This window comes from Mastigoproctus giganteus, chromosome 11 (genome assembly GCF_048544385.1).
Source record: "Mastigoproctus giganteus isolate SK-2022 chromosome 11, ASM4854438v1, whole genome shotgun sequence".
Classification (NCBI taxonomy): domain Eukaryota; kingdom Metazoa; phylum Arthropoda; class Arachnida; order Uropygi; family Thelyphonidae; genus Mastigoproctus; species Mastigoproctus giganteus.
Genome location: NC_143585.1, coordinates 77,882,318 through 77,902,938, shown reverse-complemented (window position 1 = coordinate 77,902,938; position 20,621 = coordinate 77,882,318). Strand labels below are relative to the sequence as shown.

Sequence of the window (20,621 nt, the reverse complement as noted above, 5' to 3'; positions counted from 1 at the left end):
GTTAGTCATCTTATGGGAATGAATTAATTAAGCACCATTGAAAACATCTCAGTAGAAACACTTAAGCAATTTGGTAACATTTCAAGACGTTCATCCTCATCATCTTCAGCCATTTTCAATCCACTGCAGGATGAAGGCCTCTCCAGCAACTTTCCAGTTCCTTCCGTTTTGTGCAATGGCCATCCATTTACTACCCACAATTTATGAATTTCATCTATCCATCTCTGCCGTTGTCTTCCAGGTTTTCTTCTAGCTCCTCTTGGGTACCATTCTGTTATTTTCTTAGTCCATCTGTCATCATGTCTTCGAGCTATGTGTCCTGCCCAAGACCATTTTAGTTCTTTAGTTTTGATAAGAATGTCCTTTACTTGAGTTTGCTGCCTAATCCATGTGTTTCTCTTCTTATCTAACAGTCTGATTCCCAATATAATTCGTTCCATTCTTTGCTGTGTAATTCTCAGCTTCTCTTCCATTCTTTTGGTGAGTGCCCAAGTTTCACTTCCATAAGTCATGGTGGGGGTATACATTGGTTCATTATTTTACGTTTCAGACAAACTGGGATATTGCTCTTTAGTATGTGACTATATTTCCTGAACGCTATCCATCCAAAATTTATTCTTCTCTTGACTCCCAGCCATTTATCATTATTACAGCTAATAACGTGTCCCAAATAAATATAGGACTCCACCTTTTCAATTACTGCTCCTTCAATCATTATGTCCCTTTCTGTGGCATACTTGTTCATCATTACTTTTGTTTTAGCCATATTCATCTTTAGTCCAAAATCCTTACCAACTGTCATAACTGATTAAGATTTTCCTCTAATTCTTTGGGATCGTGGCTTATGACCACAATGTCATTTGCAAATCGTAAATGGTTTAGGTACTCTCCATTCAACATTGACTCCTTTCTGTGACCAGTCTAATCTTCTGAAAGCTTCCTCAAGGGCAGCAGTAAACAGCTTTGGAGATATTGTGTCTCCTTGTCGAGCTCCTTTCTCGATTTTAAATTTCTTACTGTCTTTGTCTAGTCTAATAAAGGAGGTAGCATTCTCATATATTTTCTTCAAAATCATAATATGAGGGGTATCATCTATGCCTTGTCTTTCCAGTGCCCAAATCATTGCCTTATGCTGTATGGAGTCATATGCCTTTTCATAATCCACAAATGCCAGGCATAATGGTGTTTTATATTCATTTGCTTTCTCCATTAGCTGTGATATTACGTGAAGGTGATCCATAGTTGAGAATCCTGTCCTAAAGCCAGCTTGCTCTTTCGGCTGATTCTCATCAAGTATTCTTTCTAATCTGTTAGTAATGACCCTTGTGAACAACTTGTAGATGTGGGATAACAAGCTAATTGGTCTATAATTTCCAATTTCTGATTTATCTCCTTTCTTATACAGCAAAACTATGATTGCATTATTCCACTGCTTAGGTGTCACACTTTTTCTAATGCACTTTGTGAAGAGCCTTGCCAGTTTTTGTTATGTCTCTTTCTTCCAATTTTAACAACTCTACAGTAACTTCATCTTCCCCCAGGGATTTCTGATTCTTCATTTTCTTCAATGCATGTTCTACCTCATCAGGAAGAATATCGGGTATGTCGTACGTGTTGCTAATTTGCAATCCATCTTCCCCACTCCTGGCATCATTCCCTCGCTCCTTGTATAATTCTCTATAGTAGTCTTCTGCTGTTTGGATTATACCTTCTCTGCTATTTATAAGTACACCATCGCTTGATGTGTTTCCCCACAGTGTAGGGAAACACATCAAGCTTACTTATAGGCCTGATGAAGGAGAACAGTGATTTCTCGAAACATCACAAAACTACTTATATTTCTATTGAGGTGTTTTCAATGTAATTTTTAATTGTAACACTTTCAATAAAACAACTTTGCCTTTTGTGTGGTTTTTCCATGATGATTAATTAATTCATTCTAAATTTTGAATAATCAATTGCTTTTTATTCAATTTACATTGAATTACACTAATAATGTTTTTAGGCTAATCTACAGATGGGAGCAACTTTACTATAAAAAAATAGTTCATTAAGCAAAATTTAAAATTAGAAATAATAAAATCTAAACAGTAATACTTATTCCAATTTTAACATCAAATTCAAAAATTTCAGTATAAATATGACAAACGAGGTCCATATAATAAATAGCCTAAAATTGAAAATGAGCAAGGCAGATTACTGGTACCTTTTAAACATAGATACTAGTGTTTTGTTTTGAAGATTTAAATCAAAAATAATAAAAGTAAAAATTTAAGAATAACCTATGTTCTTGAATATACCAACAACTAAGCAATTAAAAAGATAATTAACAAGCAGAAAAACCAAGACTCACTCATATTAGTAATTCTTTTTTATTACAAAATATATAAATATATTATATGCTATTCTTATTCTGTAAGGTACAATCAAGAAGAATAAATCTTAAATAAATACTCATCAATTATACCTTTAGTTGAGCCATCAAAGACTTCAATAAAATCATAACTGCAGTTGTTACCATCAAACTCAAGTGCAATTTTAGCAAATTCAAGTGAAATTATGTTATCAGTGGAAACTCTAATTAGTGTCCAACAATCTGTATTATCTGGATAAGGCTCGGGAAATCCTGGACTAGTAATGACTCCAGATGGATCTGTGAGAGTAACTTCACAGGCTACAAAAAATAAACAACTTACATAAAAATGAGATCATAACTGTTCGTAAAAATTTATTTGAATAAAACTACTATCTTTTTATAGATATGAGTATTGGTATTAGAATGCCAATTGATGAGGCAAAGAACTATACTTTTTCTACATCTACCAAAAAAAAAAAAAAATTGTCATCACTTGTACTTTTTAGGAATTAAAGGAATTTAAAAATAAAAATAAAAAGATTGGCACTTCTTCAAGTCTTCTGAGTATGGAAAAGAATGGAGCTGAAATTCCATTTCAATAGCGTTAATGTTTATCAACTTTTTCACAATGTAGCTGAATTAATCAGGTGAGTGTTGCATAATTTTTAGATAGACCTGGAAACCAGAGTTTTTATCCAGCAAACAGCAAACCAACTGAATAACACACACTATTACCACCGCTTCGTAACCTTTGTTGTTTTGGTGCTCAATACATGCCACCCTTGAATATTATGTTATTTGATCACATATTTTTAAAGAATGGTACCATTCTTCTCCTTCTTCTCAGCAACATTTAGAAAATGGTCAAGGAAAGACTGACAGCACTTTATTTTAATTCTTCACTGAAATACTTTATGGTAAAAAAAAAATATTAGTTTGAAAGAATCTGAAATTCAAGGAAGTGTAACCACAGCCCATTTTAATATGGAGGACACTAAGCTTAATGGTACTGCCTACAGTGTTAAAGACAGAATACAATCATGTCTGCAACCACAGTGCCCAAAAATTCTGAGACCCCCAAGGTTGGTTTGGTATGGTTGTTAATGAATATAGAGCAGACCCATTTAAGTATCTTGTGGTGGGAGGAGGAGGCAAAAAATTGTAGTTTTGCCTCTGCATTTTTGCTTATTTTCATTATTTTAAGTAAGCTTTTATTTAAGTCAGCATAACCACCATGTCCACTACTTAAAAATGTCATGCACACTGTGCATTCAACTTCATCACCTTTTCAAGGTAATCTTTTATTTTTTAAATGTCCATTACTTCAAATATTGTTCCTCATAAATAGGCATTTTATTGAATGGAGAGAAAATAAAATATGTGATGCTCTATTTTATCAAGAATTATAAAGACTTCCTCTGCTTGCTTAATTATTTAAGGCATGGAAAAACAGCACAACACAATGTCAGTAAGTAATGCATGAGCAAGGTGAATATACAGTCCATACTGATGCTTTATTGCATCCTCACAGTTCAATAATGTTAGACCTAAAATGTAGGCGCACTATGGCCACAGACGCCCATGCGCCAAAAAAATCCCCAAACAAACAAACCTAAAATGTACGAGTGTTGCTCTTTATTTAAATAACTTTAACTGCGATACTAAATTAATAAAATTAAATATAATGAATTTCAACATTGCATATTTAGTTGAAAATTGTTTTACATTAAAATTGAGACAAAACAGTCCCTAAAACTTTTTGGGAGATGTGGGACATTACACCAAAAATTGAGCTGTCTGGTCACCCTATACATAGACATATGTTATGATCTCTTCTTTGAAATCTATGACTGTCATAAAAAAAAAAAACTGAAGACTGAAAAATATAGGCTTCTGACTTACATGCCTGCTGTTCTTTTGTTTCCCCTTCACCAGCATGGCCTTAACATTCAAGACCCAAATATTATCCTTTGTTTGGGTTGGATATTTTTGAGGGTGTGGTTTGACTGCACAGTACTGGATACTTGAGGAGTGCAGGTAGAGACTGTTTTGGATGAAGTGTGTGTGTGTGTGTGTGAGAGAGAGAGAGAGAGAGAGAGAGAGAGAGAGAGAGAGAGAGAGAGAGAGAGAGAGAGAGAGAGAGAGAGAGAGAGAGAGAGAGAGAGAGAGAGAGTACAGTACTCTATGGTATAATTTCACTACTATATTCATTATAGAATCCTTCTTTGAAAAGATTTTGCATCTGCAAGACCATGCAAAGTGTACTACATTAGTACTTATATAAATTACACGTGATGTAGCAGCTGACTCAAAGTGATCCCTAAGAAACATTTGAATTTTGTTCTTCATTTCTTGGTTAAAATAGAGGCAGATAATATAGGTAACTGGCCTTAGATCTATAGAGGACTGTGTGCATGCATGTCAGCATGCGTTTGATTTAAGCACTCCTCAAAAAAGGTGTTTAACTTAGGGAGAGTCTATTTTTTTGGTGGTGAGGTGAGGTGACAGCGTTATTCTTTATATGTATATTGCTCAACTTTACAGAACTTCCACTGGAGAAATTCAGGTAATATTTCCTCAGTTTGTTAAATTTGTATGCTACAGACAAAGTCTTTCTTCTCCATGACATTTCTCAGTCAAGGTCAGGTATTAGCATCTTCTTGTGTGCATTAACGGAGTAGGACTCTCATCAGTGTCACACCCTAGGGCTGTTTCAAACCACCTTCACTTTCTTGTAGTGGACAAGCTACATGGCTAGTTGTTGGTTGTGCATCCACAGGAATGAAGCAGAAAGGTTACTTGTCATTATTGATATTTTTTTCCATTTAAACTATGGATAAATCACTTAAAGATTGGACTGGTCTGTGACGAAGATTTCTGCTTTTTGAAGAGGACATCAAAATTAACTTTTATTTTTTATCTATTGACTCATTTATTTATAATATTACATATCATAACACTTTACTGAGGTTAATTTTTATTGTACTTAGTTTTAAGCTTTTACTATGCATGAAAAATCATCCTTTTTTCAGGAGAAGTTTCCTCCTTTATATGTGGCAGATCCACTGAAGCTACTGACAATTCCCAGGTAGATTCTAAGCCTTGAATCTACACCTATTGTTTGTCTGCAAAAAACTGGCTCTGTAAACAATGTAACTCTCCTCTATGCTGAGGATTTACAAGTTAATAATAATACATTGAAAGCTACTGTTCCATCTAGAGAGAGAAATCTTTATTGCAACAGAGATACATAGTTACATAGTAGTGCAGTTGCAATGGCACAGTTTGTTTGTTTGTTTGTTATTTGGTTTTTAGGAGCATTAGCAACTAAAGCCATATTGCTCCGGGGATAGGCGGTGGTCATTCCCTGCATCCTCCATATTTGGTGGTCACAGGCTCGAACCCCGGTCTAATCAAGAAGCGTGTGCATGGCACAGTGGCCAGAGGTTAACAATGTAATTAATAATGTAAAGACAAAGCTGCCTGAATAAAACAAAAATAAATAAATCATACAGTAAATTAATAATAAATAAGTTAAAAAATTATTAAAAAATAGAGAAATGAACTGAGTATACTAAAAATTAAGTGAGTGTACAGACCATTAGTTACAAAATGCATAAGATAAGCGTATACATTGAATTGCATAATTATATACATTGATCGGGGCTCAGGTTATAATAGTGGTGGCATTGGTCACCCACTATGGAGGATTCTTTTTCTATATTGTTGATCCTGACTAAACTTATTGAAGTCAACATCTAGAGAAACGTACCAACTGTGTGGTACTACACTCAGGGAGGTGGAGAATGAAAGAGACCTGGGGAAGTTGTGCAGTCAGATATGACGTTCTCTGAGCAGTGCAGACAAGCTGCCAGAGCAGGTCATGGAGTTTTGTCAATGATATATAGGAATTTTGCTAGCAGAGACAAGGAGGTGGTTATCCCTTTGTATAAGGCAATGGTCAGGCTGCACCTTGAGTACTACATACAGGTCTGGAGGCCTTATTTTAGGAAGGATGTAGAGTTGCTAGAACAAGTACAGAGAATGGCAACAAGATTGGTGAGAGGAACAAAGGGGGTGCTCTTACCAAGAGCACTCCTTTAAGTTCTGCAAGTTGCAGGATCTGGAGACTAGGCACCTGCAAAGTGATTTGATTAAGGTGTATAATGCCTTGAATGGTTTACGCAGACTCATGCTGATGGGATACTTCTGCTTGCTCAGGTTAAGAACCTGAGGGGGGCATAGATTCAAATTGAGGAAAGACAGTTGTAGAATAGACATGTAGAAGTTTGCCTTTAGCCAGTAGGTATTTTTGTTGATTGCTGGAACAGACTTCCATCTGTTGTTGTGGAAGTTGACAGCTTAAATAAATTTAAGGCAGAACTAGACAAACATTTGGAACAAATAAATGGGTGAAATGGGAAGGATTTTTTTTTTTTTTTTTTTTTTGGCTGATGCTATATAAGCTTGCTTTCTTGCATCATATGCTTCAACTAATGCTAATGCTAATATGAAAAAAGTGAAGAAAACTATTGAAGAAAAAAGTGTAAGAGAAATAACTAAGAAAGTGGAAAAGAAATTATTGAAGCTAAAAGCAAATAAGGTACCTGGGCTGATGAAATTTATCCAGTTAGATTAAAAGAAGCAACAAGAAAGGTAAGCAAACTTTTAGCTATAATTAGGAGAACATCCTTGGATTCAGAAGATATGCATATGTCTCTCCTATTATATATAGAGATATATAATGTCTCTCACAAAAGGGAATCAAAGGGAGAAATAAGCAGTTACAGACAACAGTCAAGTGATACTTAACAGAAGTCAAGTATCACTTGACTTCTGTTACAGGGGAAAATAATGGAGTCAGTTATTAAAGAAGTTAAAGAAATTAAAGCATTATCTTAATGGGAATTTAAGGGAACAGTTATAAAGCAATCACAGCACAAAATCTCTATGAAAAATGTTACACATAGAGGCACATATTTGTATTACAGAAATGGTGATGTACACACAACTATCCTGGATAAGTAACTGCTGTTAGTGACTTTTATCACATATGTGGGACTTTCCAAACAATCTTTGTACAAATTAATGACCAGACCACATCTTGAATACTATATACAAGTCTACAGACTTGTATATAGTATTTCAAAAAATATTTCAACTTGTTTAAAAGGATACAGGGGAAGACAACAAGACCAGTTGTGGATCCAAAGAGATATTCTTACAGATTCAAATTCTTCAAGATGCAAAACTTGGAATCTATGCATCAACATGGAGATATGCTTAAAGTTTTTATGATGAAGGTGTTTTTTTTTTTTTTTTTTGTAAATAATTGGAGCATAAGTTTACTTTCCAGATGCAAACAAGGAGAGCAATGGTGTATCATCATATGGTGCAAGCAGTGCAATTGCACAAATGCCTTGAGCTGAAGGGAACCCAAAAGAAAATGAGAAAATTGAAAATGTTGTATAAAAAGTAAATAAATTACATTATACCAGGATCCAAGTTGATAATATGCCACTGAAGAGAACATAGATTCAAATTAAAGAAAGACTGTAAATAGAATGTCAGAAAATTTTCTAGAGAGAGAGAGAGAGAGCCCATGAAGAGAATCACAGAAACTCTAGTTAATTCTCTAGACCAGGGTTTGGCAATGTTTCAAAATTGGAGTACCAAATTCACTCTGCTGTTGGATATTATATACTAAATTTACTTTATAGAAATATTAGTAACACCTTTGTTGTCTTTTTTAAGAATTTCGTAACAATACTTGAATCAATACCTTATTTAGATAATTAGATAGTTAATTAAATGAAGTCATCCTATATACCTTCAAACAAATGCCTGGGTTGTAAACCACTGTTCCTTTATACAAATGATCAGATTTCAAAGAAATCTGATCAACCATATAAAAATATCTGATATTTATATAAAGACCTTCCAAGAAAACTGTCCTATTATCTTCTGATTTTTGTAATTGAGTAGCTAATTTCTTCTCTTTCTCTCTAACCACTGACTACATAGTAGATTACCTTTTTATTTTCAGACCTCTCAACCAATGAAAAAATATCTCAACCCTATCCATGCTTTTTGAGATAATAACACTATATTCCACTTTCCAGTTTAACAAACCTTCCTCTATATAAAATACCAAAAGTAGTCAAATAGCAACCAGTGGTTGCTATTTGACTCAAGCCATTCTCCAATTAGGGATGAAAAAAATTAATCAAGAGTTCAATTCCTTGAAAATCCAATAATCCATCATTTTCCAAAAAGGAAAAAAAAAGAAAAAGAATCTGTTGCAATCCACATTTCTAGATAAGAAGACATTTCTTTACTTCTATCACTCAGAAAGTATGAAAGTAGGCATCTGCAAGGAGAACTTATTGAATTGTTTAAGGCTTATTGAAGTGTTTAACCAGAAAATGCTATAAGTATATATTTTGTAAAACACTGAGTGTATTTTTCCCAATTGTTAAAATAATCATAAAATCATTTCTGATTATTTTAACAATTTATTTATACATATATATTGCTGATCAAGGCATAAACAAACTGTATTTTCCACCTCAACTTTAATCAAAATCTTTGATCTCCCAAGTGTTTCTTCAACAGCCCAAACAAGGGATAGTCAGAAGGGGAAAACAAGGTCTGAAACTGTATGGCAGGTGGCTGAGAATTTCCAAGAAGAATAACAACAATGAACTTCTGAGTTTCACATGCACTGTGCAATGTTGCAGTTTTGTGCTGAAGAATCACTTAACAAGGCAGAATCTAGTTTGTATTCATCTGATGGCCTTCTCTAGTATTCACTGCACCTAGCTTACACATTAACATTAATTATTCACCAATGCAGCACAAACTCTAGGTGAATCACTCCTTCACTGTGCTAAAACACAGATGCCATGGCTTTTCTACCCAACATTTAGAATTTGAGTTTTGTTGAAGATGCATTCTTCATTCCATCACTGATTATTTCATTTTGGGAATAAGATGGTAAGCCCACATTTCACCACTGTCATAATGCATACAACAAACACATTTCCAGCTGCTTTGTCATTTCCTACGGAAAAAAAAAAAATGGTCATAATAGAACAAATTTTTTTTGCGCTGTCTCCATTTACAGAATTAACTAGCAACAGTGTTACAAAGAAAGGAAATTAAAATCTGCATTATGACAGTGGTGAAATGTGGGCCTACCACCAAAATGAATCAAGCAATAATGGAATGAAGAATCTTTAACCACACCTCTCATTATATATACACACACACACACACACACACACATGCATGCACACAGGTCAGGAAATCATGCACAGTCACAATATGGAACAATGCCTGGTGGAAAAAATACTACAAACAAAATAAATGGCCCTGTTCTGCAGCACTGCATTTGGAGATAAATGGCCAATAATATTCATATCACATCCAATATAAGAATGCAGGATATACAAGAAGGTAAAGTAATTTTCAGAAGGCTTGACATTTCTAAGGCATAAAGATTTAAAGATCATGTTTGGCATAAAGATTTTATAAAAAAAGGATCCATCTTATGGACTGCCAACTTATTTTTATTTTGTTTTTTTTTGTTTGTTTGTTTTTTGCAATTGGGTATCTGGTTTTCTTCCTGACTTCTCACTACAGACTATGATAAACAGTTCTGTCTTCTGTAATTGTAATTTGGTTTTTAGGAGCATTAGCAACTAAGGCCATATTGCTCCGGGAATATGCGGTGGTCATTCCCCGACCTTTCCGCATCTGCCGTATTTGGTGGTGACGACTCGAATCCCAGTCTATCTCTGTCTTCTAACTTCTCCACTAATGCTGGTGTTCCTCAAGGTTCCATTCTTTCTCCCAGTCTTTTCCTCTCATATAATTAATTACCCACTTCCACTAACTGGAAATCCCAGCCATAGTTTTGCTGATGATAGCACACTATATTGCACCCAATTTGAGAAACACTGCCCTGCACAACTGAATTCAACTTCTCAAATATCCACCCACCAGTTCCTTAAATGCTAATCTCACAGTAATTCTCCAAGGGACAAAGAAAACTTAGTTAACTTCAATCATTCTAAAACTTATCTGTCTTATTTCTCACAAAAAGTCTACCTTTCATGTTTGGGATTTTCATTACAAAATATGAAACCTGCAGAATAACAATAAGCTTATCAACTATCACAAGAGTCTAGTATGGTCCCATGGCAACTTGAGGTGTGAAAAATTAAAGTTCTTCTCCCCCCCCAAAAAAAAAACTGATCAGAGGAGGACCCCCACCCCAGGGAAAAAAATATATATATTCTTACCTTTAGGTAGAATCTATTATATCTCATATTTCAATACAATTACACATTTTAAGATGTTTTATTTTTTATGATATTTATGAAACAATGTGAGGGTCTGTGGGAGCTTTCTAATATGAATAATGATGTCAAATACAATGGGGCATTAACATGATAGCTGGAATTATCAGTAATATTTTATTAGCTCCACAGCTGCTCTAAGACCATTATCCTAGCAATTATCCTGTACATTTCTAAGTACAGCTCTGCAAGAGCTATTAGACAACTGACCTTTGTCGGACCAGTATGTGCTATAGTTTTAGCATGATAGGATGCCAACGCATTCTGAAGTACAAATACAACCACATGTAGGCACAACCAGTAGTCAAATTGGAAAATTTTATGAAACAGAATACTCATTATTAAAATATCTTATTTTTAATAATCAAAACATTACAAAACATAATCAAAAATCAAAAAAATACAAGAACGTTACCAAATTTAGCAGTCAGGTGAGCTCAAACCACAATCAGCACTGATGCATATTCTACTGTACCACGTTGACCACCCCATTCCATCAGGCTTTTTAAATTATTCTGTTTATATTCCAGCATGACCATAATAGGTTTAAACTATTGCTAATTTTACTTATTACTAATTTTGGCAAGAATATTATCAACTTTATTTGATAGTCACATGGCCCGAACTACAGTTGACCCAAACACATGTACTATTGCACTTCTGCTCTGTCCACTTGGCTACATCGGGCAAACAAGTGTACCCACACTGCCTGACAAAATTAACAGAACACATAGAAAATGTGGTGTAACTCATGCAGCTTGTGATGAAGCAGGACAAAATTTAGTATGGTGATGCACCACAGAATAATGATGGAATGAAGAGGCAGCAAGACACTTTGGACAGGCATAAGGGACACTTATAGGGATTATATAAGAATTACCAAAAAGGTCACATTAAAGTCAAAACAAGATGCTCAAAAATATGGTCACATGACATCAGTACAGCATATGATCCCCTCCAATTACTGGCCTGACAGTGGTGAATCATGCTCGATATGAGCATCTATAAGATTTTGTAGACACACACCTTAACTCACCAAGTGACTGAGAAGTTGGCTGTCAGCATGCAATGCAATGCCCAAGGGAGTACCACACATGTTCAATGAGATTTAAGTCTGGTGATTGTGCCATCCACAGCAGTCATTGGATATCTTCAGATTCACGATATTCCTCCACCACTTGAGCTCTATGTGCAGTGCTGTTTCCGTGCACGAAAAGAAAATCTGGGACAACCACACCCTTAAATAGTTGCACATAAGGTTTGAGGATCTGTTCTCAGTACCTCTACGCAGTTACAGTACCCCTATCAAAAACATGGAGAGGTGCGGCCGTTGATCATCATTCCGTCCCACACAAGAACACCACCTCCACCTAAGTGTCTCTTTCTGTGATGTTGGAGGGATAGTACTGCATTCCTCAATGTCACCGTATGAAATAATGTCCAGAATCTGTTTGTAGGCTAAAACACGACTCATAAGAGAGCAGAACTGTATCCCATTTGTCAGGGCTTCAAGTCACATGTTCATGGCACCAGTTTCAACAAGCTTTGCAGTGGTTTTGGGTTAATGCAAACAAACCAGAGGCTTCCTTGAGTAGAGTCCACTTGAATTGAGCCTTCTTAACACAGTCCAATTGGAAATGTTTTCACTCATGGCCAAAGCAACCTCAAGGGACAGTTGATGACAGTTCATCGTAGGGTTCCATCTTGCTGTTAGAGCCAGACAGTGGTCTGTTCTGGTTGACGTAGCCCTTGGGCAACCTTGGCCAGCACTTCTTGTAAGGTTCCTGTCTCCTGAAACTGCTTCCATAGTGCCAAGCAGAGGTGGCATGTCACAGATCTGTACCCCATTTGATACTGCATGACACATTAAGCCAACATGCCACCTCTGCCTGGCCCAGCTTCAAGTCATCTAACAGCCAGCCATCTCAAAGAATCATCTAAATGACGATGACTTGCCATCCACTGAGCCATAAAACGGCAATGAAGTGATGTGGTCGCAACCCGTGCTTTTATAAGCATGAATAATTTGCATAGCGTGCGGCTCTATAAAGTGGTAGATCATAGATCAATTTCCATTGGATACTCAGAATTTGCATGCCAGGATGCCTATTATATTAAAATATCCACCTTTGGCAACACTGTTCATAATAAAATATTCATGATAAACATTTTCTGATAATTTTGTCGAGCAGTGTAGTATATGTTGAGGCTTGCTGCACAATGCTGGGTGGCCATTTTGAAGAGTTACCCATCTAAGCATATGGGCTAATGACAATGGCTGCTTGTATGCCATGCATTCTTTACTGTGACATGTTTGTAGTATGACAGTTTCAGCACATCAAGTGCAAGAATACAGAAATATATGTGTTTGAGGTGCCATGATTCAAGCCCATATGAATACTAAATATGCTGATGTTCTTCTACTCTCTCATTGACTTACAAACTCCTCTGACTTTGTGCTAATCATGGAGCATAAACAGAAAATAAATTTTTTTTATCTGAATATATCATAAATGGCAATGGAGGTTTTACTGTGTTATGTATATCGTGCTAAATTATTACACAATAAACAATATTATTTTACACCTTATTCATCATTCCTTTTTCCCTTTTGTACTTATGGCATACAGTGCCAGATTTAAACTTGTTGTGGCCCTAAGCTAGTGTTCATCGTATAGCATGTATGAGACCCTTCTCTTTTGCAGTTCACCTGTGACAATATTAAAAAAAGGATTTTTTTTTAAGAGGGAGTGAGGCTCCTTGTAATGTGAAGCCCTCCTAAACTGTAGCTTGTTTAGTTTATGTGTAAATCCAGCCCCTGTTGTTGTTGTTGTTATTTGGTTTTTAGGAGCATTAGCAACTAAGGCCATATTGCTCCGGCCCAGCCCCTGATGACATGACTGTACCAGATCTGATGTCACAAATGCTGCCGTTAATTTTTGCCCAGAATAGCAGTTTATTTTGTTTGCAATAGTCTTCAACCAGGCATTATGCAAGCAATCATCCTCCTGACATCCTGCATATATACTTATGTTTGTACACAAGAAAGAGATTCACATACCTGAATGGTTACCGAGCTGATACTCAATTAAAAATCCATTTTCTTCATATTCAGCATCTGAATGAAAAACAACAAGTACTCTGCTTTCGTTAGTGTGAATATTACGATTATTGACACTACCACAGAATCTGCCCAGCAGTAATTCATTGACTCCAACACTATAAATTTCTAAGTAATCATATCTATAATGAAAAATACATAAATATAAGTAAATTTGCTATAGTTAGGAATGATGTTACTGTAACCTTTAATATTAAAATTAAACTGATATTTATTTATTATTTCAATATTCATTCTTGCAGGCATATATTTGTTAGTGGCAGTGGCATGGGGAAGGAATGAGCACAGTGTGCCTTCCTTATGGAATTTTATTTATTTTAATTTATGTAACAAAAGTAATTAGCTGGATTCCTTTCTTTTATTAGTAAAAGTATCAAAAGTAATGAACTGGATTTATTTTTTTTATAAATGATGAATCCCATATTACAATACTTGAATCAGCACAACATATGTAATATATTCAGTGCTTTTTTTTTTTTTAAAAAATAGGTGTCGGTACTCATTCTTTTCTATCAGAAAAAATTTTAAATAAAAGGATATGAAAAATACTCTAAAAATTTTTTTCCTGATATTGTTACTTTAGTACGTAGTAATGTTTTTGGAAACAACAAATGAAGTATATTAACACACAGTTTATTATGCACAAATTTATTATTCAAGTACATTATTATTTGTTTTTTTTTTTTTTTTTTTTAGGAGCATTAGCAACTGAGGCCATATTGCTCCGGGGATATGCGGTGGTCATTCCCCGACCTTTCCGCATTCTCCGTATTTGGTGGTCACGGGCTCGAACCCCACTCTAATCAAGAAGTGTATGCTACGCACTGCTGCTCCTGCCCACCTGGCTATGGAGGCACCCTTCAAGTATATAAAAAAATAAGTAAAATGTGAGTAAAATAAGTAATAAGTAAAAAATAATAAGTAAAAATTATTTCATAATAAAGTTTTTGTAGAATATTCCAAATTTTTATTAAGTTCTCATCCGATCCGACACACTACACCGACTTCTTTTCTTCTGTTTGTGTCTGTTATTGAATGACGTTTCTGAAGCAGCCACGAATCAACATATTTGCTGGATTGATGCGTGCCACTGGTGGGCCTACAATTTTAAGAAACAGTAGCGAAGAAATTGTTTTTGTCATCAACGAAGCTCTGGTTGGGCTGTTGATCAGATTCATTTGTGTGAATATTCACATTCACTCAATGAAATTGGTATCACAGTCAAAGTGTTCATCATATGCTTCAATTCTTCTGAAACCGTCTTTTCAATTAGGTATCCACGAATTGCATTTCTTTCATTTAACTGTAACCTAATTGACAATTTTCTAATTTCATTTTCACCAAATGCCAACTTCATGTTTAGAAGGTTTAATACCTTCATTGTCCTCATTTTCCTTCTCTCGTTTCGTCATCAATATTGTCACTAGTTCTTAAATTTGAATATTTTCTTTTCTTTTTTTTTTTTTTAAACTGTCCAAAATGTCGGTGTCATTCAGATATTCAGGTACTATGACCATGTAAACAGAGATAGGGAAAATTAATGGAAAAATGTGGATAATGCACTTCTGCGAAACAGCAGATGATTATTTTTCGGGGTAAAATAAAATCACTCTCTCCTAATTCTCGAACAGGGAGCTTACAGTTGATTCACAGTGCTGTCCAACCTATGGCCCACGTGGAAAGTGAACTAAAACAGCATTTTAAATTTTGTTAATTATCAAAAAAATTTTCTCAGTAAATGTAATTGTGTATTGTACTTAATAAAATTTTCAAATATTTTCAATTTTACTTTTACATGTAACAAGATATGGAAAACATAACACACTAATTTTTCATGAATCACTCAGTGCGGCCGGTGAAAGAAATCTATCTTTGAATTTTTTTTGAATATGGCCCCTGTATGGGAAAAGGTTGGACACCACTGCAGTAGAAGGTTGATCAAAGCCCATTGTCACCATCAGGAATACCCCTTGATCTGCTCAGTGTTGACCAGTGCGATTTCTCCATATGTGGAACAGGCGGTCAGATAGGTTTTACAAGTTCCACTAAGTTGTAGAATGGTAATCCCATTAGCTCTCTTAATTCGTGCAGCAGCACTTAATTGCCTGAAGGCCAGAAATGCGAACAGTGCGTACCGAGTTACGTCTGTCCTAATCCATTCATTATATGAAAATATTCTTCAGTCAACAGAAACTACTGTATTTTAAATGTAATTTCCAAGGGTAATTCAAAAAAATATAAAGTTTTATATAGAAAATATCTTAACAATAACCAGCAAAAAATGCAAATTTAGATAAATAACTTTAAGCTTATTTGAATAGCAGGTAAAGTGAAAAAAATTTACAGAATATTACAAATTTTGAAGTGTACTACATCCAAATGTCACACGGCGCTGTTAATAAAGGAGCCACCAGTATGCCATACCATTGCGTACCATCCCAAAAAAAGCACTGAATACAGTAGACTCTTGATTTTCCGGGACAGATGGTAGTAAAAATAAAATCCCGGATAATCGATTTCCCAGTTAATCCAAAAATATCAAAAAATGTTCAGCAACGTACCTAAAAAATATGCCGATGGATAAAAAATGAAAAAATAATGATGTATGCTTGCATCAGGCACCAAAGCCTGCCGATGGTGGTGCACAATAATTTTCACAATATTTTTAACAAGTTTGTTTTAACTTAAAAGTCTATTGTTATCTTTAAAACACATTTTGTTTTTAAATTATATTTTAATTTTACAAAAAATAGAAAGAGATCAGCGAAAATCAGTTAACTTAGAGAAATACAAAAGTACAGAAGGTTGCTTTTTTTCCTTTTGCAACTTTTTGACGAATGGCGCTTTAAATATTTCTTAAAACCAGTTTTTCCGATAGAAAGTGCTTCTGTGTGGTTTAAAGCAACATTATGGCTAATTTTTTGTGACTATATCAACTCTTCTTTCTCTTCTTAGTGGTGGTGGTGGTGTAGTAGCCGTTACTTGAGGTAAAATTTCTTCATCATTTAGTACTTCATGACCAGCTAAAATCTTTGTCAGAATTAAGCCAATCATGAATTGATTGCTCATCGACATCCCCACACCCCTCAATTTGTTGCAAATTTCATAACATTTCTGGTACCAGATCTTCGCAGTGTTCTTCAAATCCCGAGAATTCTTCGTTTCCTGGTAAAATTTTACTAAGACCTCTTTAAGATTATGCTTTTTATTGATTTCCATGTTGCTGAAACTTCATAAATTGCATCCAATACAGTCAGGTTTTTCCAAAATGTCAATAAATCACAATCATTTTCTTCCACTAACTTGAGAGATAAATTTCTGCGATAAACTGCTTTCATTTGTTGAATGACGCCTCGATCCACAGGTTGTATTAAAGCTGTCACATTGGGAGGTAAATATTTGATGAAAATATTTCCATCATCTGATTTTAGAATTTCTTCATTGGGATGACTTTATGCATTATCTAATAGCAGGACAGCTTTCTGTGGCAAGCCCAGTGATGCCAGATGTTGGCACACTGAAGGCACAAATTAAATTCTAAATGAACTGGAAAATATCTTCCTGTCCATCCAGGCTGACTTATTGTTGTAGTAATCAACAGGTAAATATGATAGTAAAATACTCGAGAAAGCCCGTAGTTTTTTTGTCATTCCAATCACGCAGAGTTTCAAAGAATGAGACCCGGCAGCATTTGCACAGCAAAGAACTGTCAATCTTTGCTTTTGCATTTTATGTCCTGTAGCTTTTACCTCTCTGTTTCCTAAGTCAAAGTTTTTGATGGAAGGCATTTCCAGTACAATCCTGTTTCAGTTCACTGGTTTCAATAAATTTTTGAAACTCACTGGTGAATTCTTGGGCAGCCGGTGCATCACTGCTTAGTTTTTCACCTTGAATGGAAATCTGATGAATGCCGTGCCTCTGTTAAAACCGCGTCAACAACCCAGAAGATGCATTAAAATCACCCTGCAGTTTTAATTCTACGAAAAAATATTTTTCCTTTGCTGCGCAAACTGCCCCAGAGACTGGAATGCCTTCTGCTCTTTGTTGGCTAAACTACAACACCATTGCCTTATCAAGGTCCTCGTATGTAGACAGTTTCATCATTTTTCTGTTAGTCATGCCTTGAACACTATCATGTGCTTGCAAAATCTAATAGCTTACTTTTATTTTTTACGATGTCGCATATGGTTTGGTCACCAACATTATAATGTTTCATTAAAGATTTAACAGATGCACCATTTTCAAACTTTTCAATAATTTGAAGTTTTTGCTCAATTGAAAGCACAATTCTTTTGCATTTACCTGTCATTTTCGCAATTTCTAAACAAAAAAATTACTATTAAAAAAATCGACTGAATCGCTCCTGACTTAAATAATGAAAGAAAATTCTTCTTTTTGCAGTACTACAGAACACAGCAATCCACGTGATGCACCGAACATTTGTTCTCTTTCTGTTGTTTATTTGAACAGAGGATGTGAAGACAGCGGGGGTTGCGATGTAATAGGGTCATCTCCCAATGATGACTTATAATGCCGCTTCTTGTCACTTATTTACAACTTGCAAGATATCTGTTTATATCAGAAAAGGAATGTGGAGGAATGTGGCATTGAGGGCAAGTCACTGCTATGGAGAAAGGGAGAGTCCAGTGGGAAAAGATAGAGTAGATATCACAGTTATCAATGGGCACAGCTCCTCTTGAATTAATGATATTAAAGGAGTCCCCCAGAGTTCGGTGCTGGGCCCATTTCTTTTTTTTTTCTATATTTATTAACAATATTGATGATGGCACACCAGGCTTAATATCTAAGTTTACAGATGATACTAGGGTTAGCAAGGTGGTTAATAACAGTAATCAGGGTATATACTACAGCAACAATATCTAGACAAATTAGGCAGATGGGTTGAGAAGTGGCAACTGAAGCTTAACATCGACAAATGCAAGATACTTCATACGGGTAGCAGTAATCCCAGATTAATGTATCAACCATATGGTATCACAATCAGGGTATTGAAGAATGAAAATGACCTGTGGGTAATTGTGCAGTCAGATGTGAAGTTCTCTGAGCAGTGCAGTCAAGCTGCCAGGGCAGCACATGGAGTTTTGTAGAATGCGCTGGTCCCACAGGAGCTAGTTATTGTTGGTGACTCAATTGTCAGAGAAATGGGAAATATAATGTACAAAAAGGATAGGTGGAATAGGACCAGGGTATGTCTTCCAGGGGCAAAGGTTGACGACGTTGTGCAGATATCATCTTTTAAGGGCACAAAAGGTGATATCATTGTACACGTTGGCATTAATGACATTAAGTGTAGGAGATCTGTGGATTTACTAAGCGAGTACAGGTCAATGCTGAAAAAACGTCGAGTTATGGTTAAATTTGAAAGTGTCTGAAATCCTGCCCAGACATGATAGGAGGGAGTATATGATGAGAGCCTTGTCAATCAATTCAGCCCTAGAGAGATTGTGCAGGGTTTATGGGGTAGAATTTTTCCCAGTGTGGTCTGTGCTTGTTAACAGGAGAGATTGTTTCTACAGGGATGGGATACACTTAAATAGAAAGGGTGCAAGAATATTTGCTGATGATATCATGGCAATGTTAGGTGGGTCGAAAAACTGCTAGCTTGGGGGGATTCACAGACAAATAAATTAACAGTAGCTGCAGGCAGAGGTGGAAATGATTCTTGCACTGCTTCTATTGTAATGAGCAGCAGCCCGGAAAGTCAGTTGCTGGGGATTTCAGGAACTACTGGGGGGATCATGAAACAAGTAAATACAGAGGCTGTGTTAGAATAACTAAGAGTAAGAACATGTGTATGTATACCTGCATGTAAATAAATTTGATAAATTTGAATTGCTGGTTAAGACATCAAAGGCAGATATTGTTGGGATATCAGAGACGTGGTGCCACACAGATATAAGGGATGCAGAATTGGAATTTGGGGAGTACAATGTGTACAGAAAGGATAGACAGGATAGGAAGGGTTATGCTGTTAGTTAAGAAACACACAAAATCTAAGGGAGTCCATCCAGTTCACATAGATGGACAGTGCAATGTTGAGTCAATCTGGTGGGACATAAGCACTGGGAAAGCAAAAATGAGGGTAGGAGTTCGTTATAGGCCTAATGACTCAGATGAGTACAATCAACAATTATACAGAGAAATAGAGTGGACCAGTAAATCAGAGTGTCTTACAATGGAGGATTTTAACTTCCCAGATATAGACTGGAACTTGTGAGTTGGTCACTTGCACACTAGCCAGGCTTTTGTGGATTTATTGGATTGTTTTCTACAGCAGCATGTTAGAGGGGCAAGTTGTTGTTGTTTGGTTTTTAGGAGCATTAGCAACTAAGGCCCTATTGCTCCGGAGATATGCGGTGGTCATTCCCTGACCTTTCCGCATCCTCCGTATTTGGTGGTGACGGGCTCGAACCCCGGTCTAATCAAGAAGCGTGTGCTACGCACTGCTGCTCCTGCACACCTGGCTACGGAGGCGCCTGTTAGAGGGGCAACAAGAGAGAGAGAGAGAGAGAGAGAGAGAGAGAGAATGATACTCTTTACCTGGTTATCAGCGGTGATTATTCATGCATTACAAATTTTTAGATAAAGGAACCAGTAAGTGGCAGTGATCACAGTATACTGATGTGGGATTTACTTAAAGATGCAACAACCATCAAGGGTAGTAGTAGTAGTAGTGGCATGTGATGCAAGAAAGCAAATGTATGAGCTTATGCAGCATCAGCCAAAAAAAAAAAAAATCACACCATTCCCTCCAAATGCC

At 35.8% G+C, this 20,621-nt stretch overlaps 1 protein-coding gene across 1 annotated transcript in view; it reads right to left on the bottom strand.

The window, feature by feature from the left end:
• LOC150078159 (mannan-binding lectin serine protease 1-like) overlaps positions 1-20,621 on the bottom strand; it is a 101,841-nt gene that overhangs the window by 62,826 nt on the left and 18,394 nt on the right. The window contains exons 2-3 of the mRNA XM_090384481.1: positions 13,781-13,962; positions 2,468-2,674 (exon numbers count right to left, since the gene is read on the bottom strand). Of these exons, the coding sequence (XP_090240607.1) occupies positions 2,468-2,674; positions 13,781-13,962 (389 nt within the window). The remainder of the gene's footprint in view (positions 1-2,467; positions 2,675-13,780; positions 13,963-20,621) is intronic.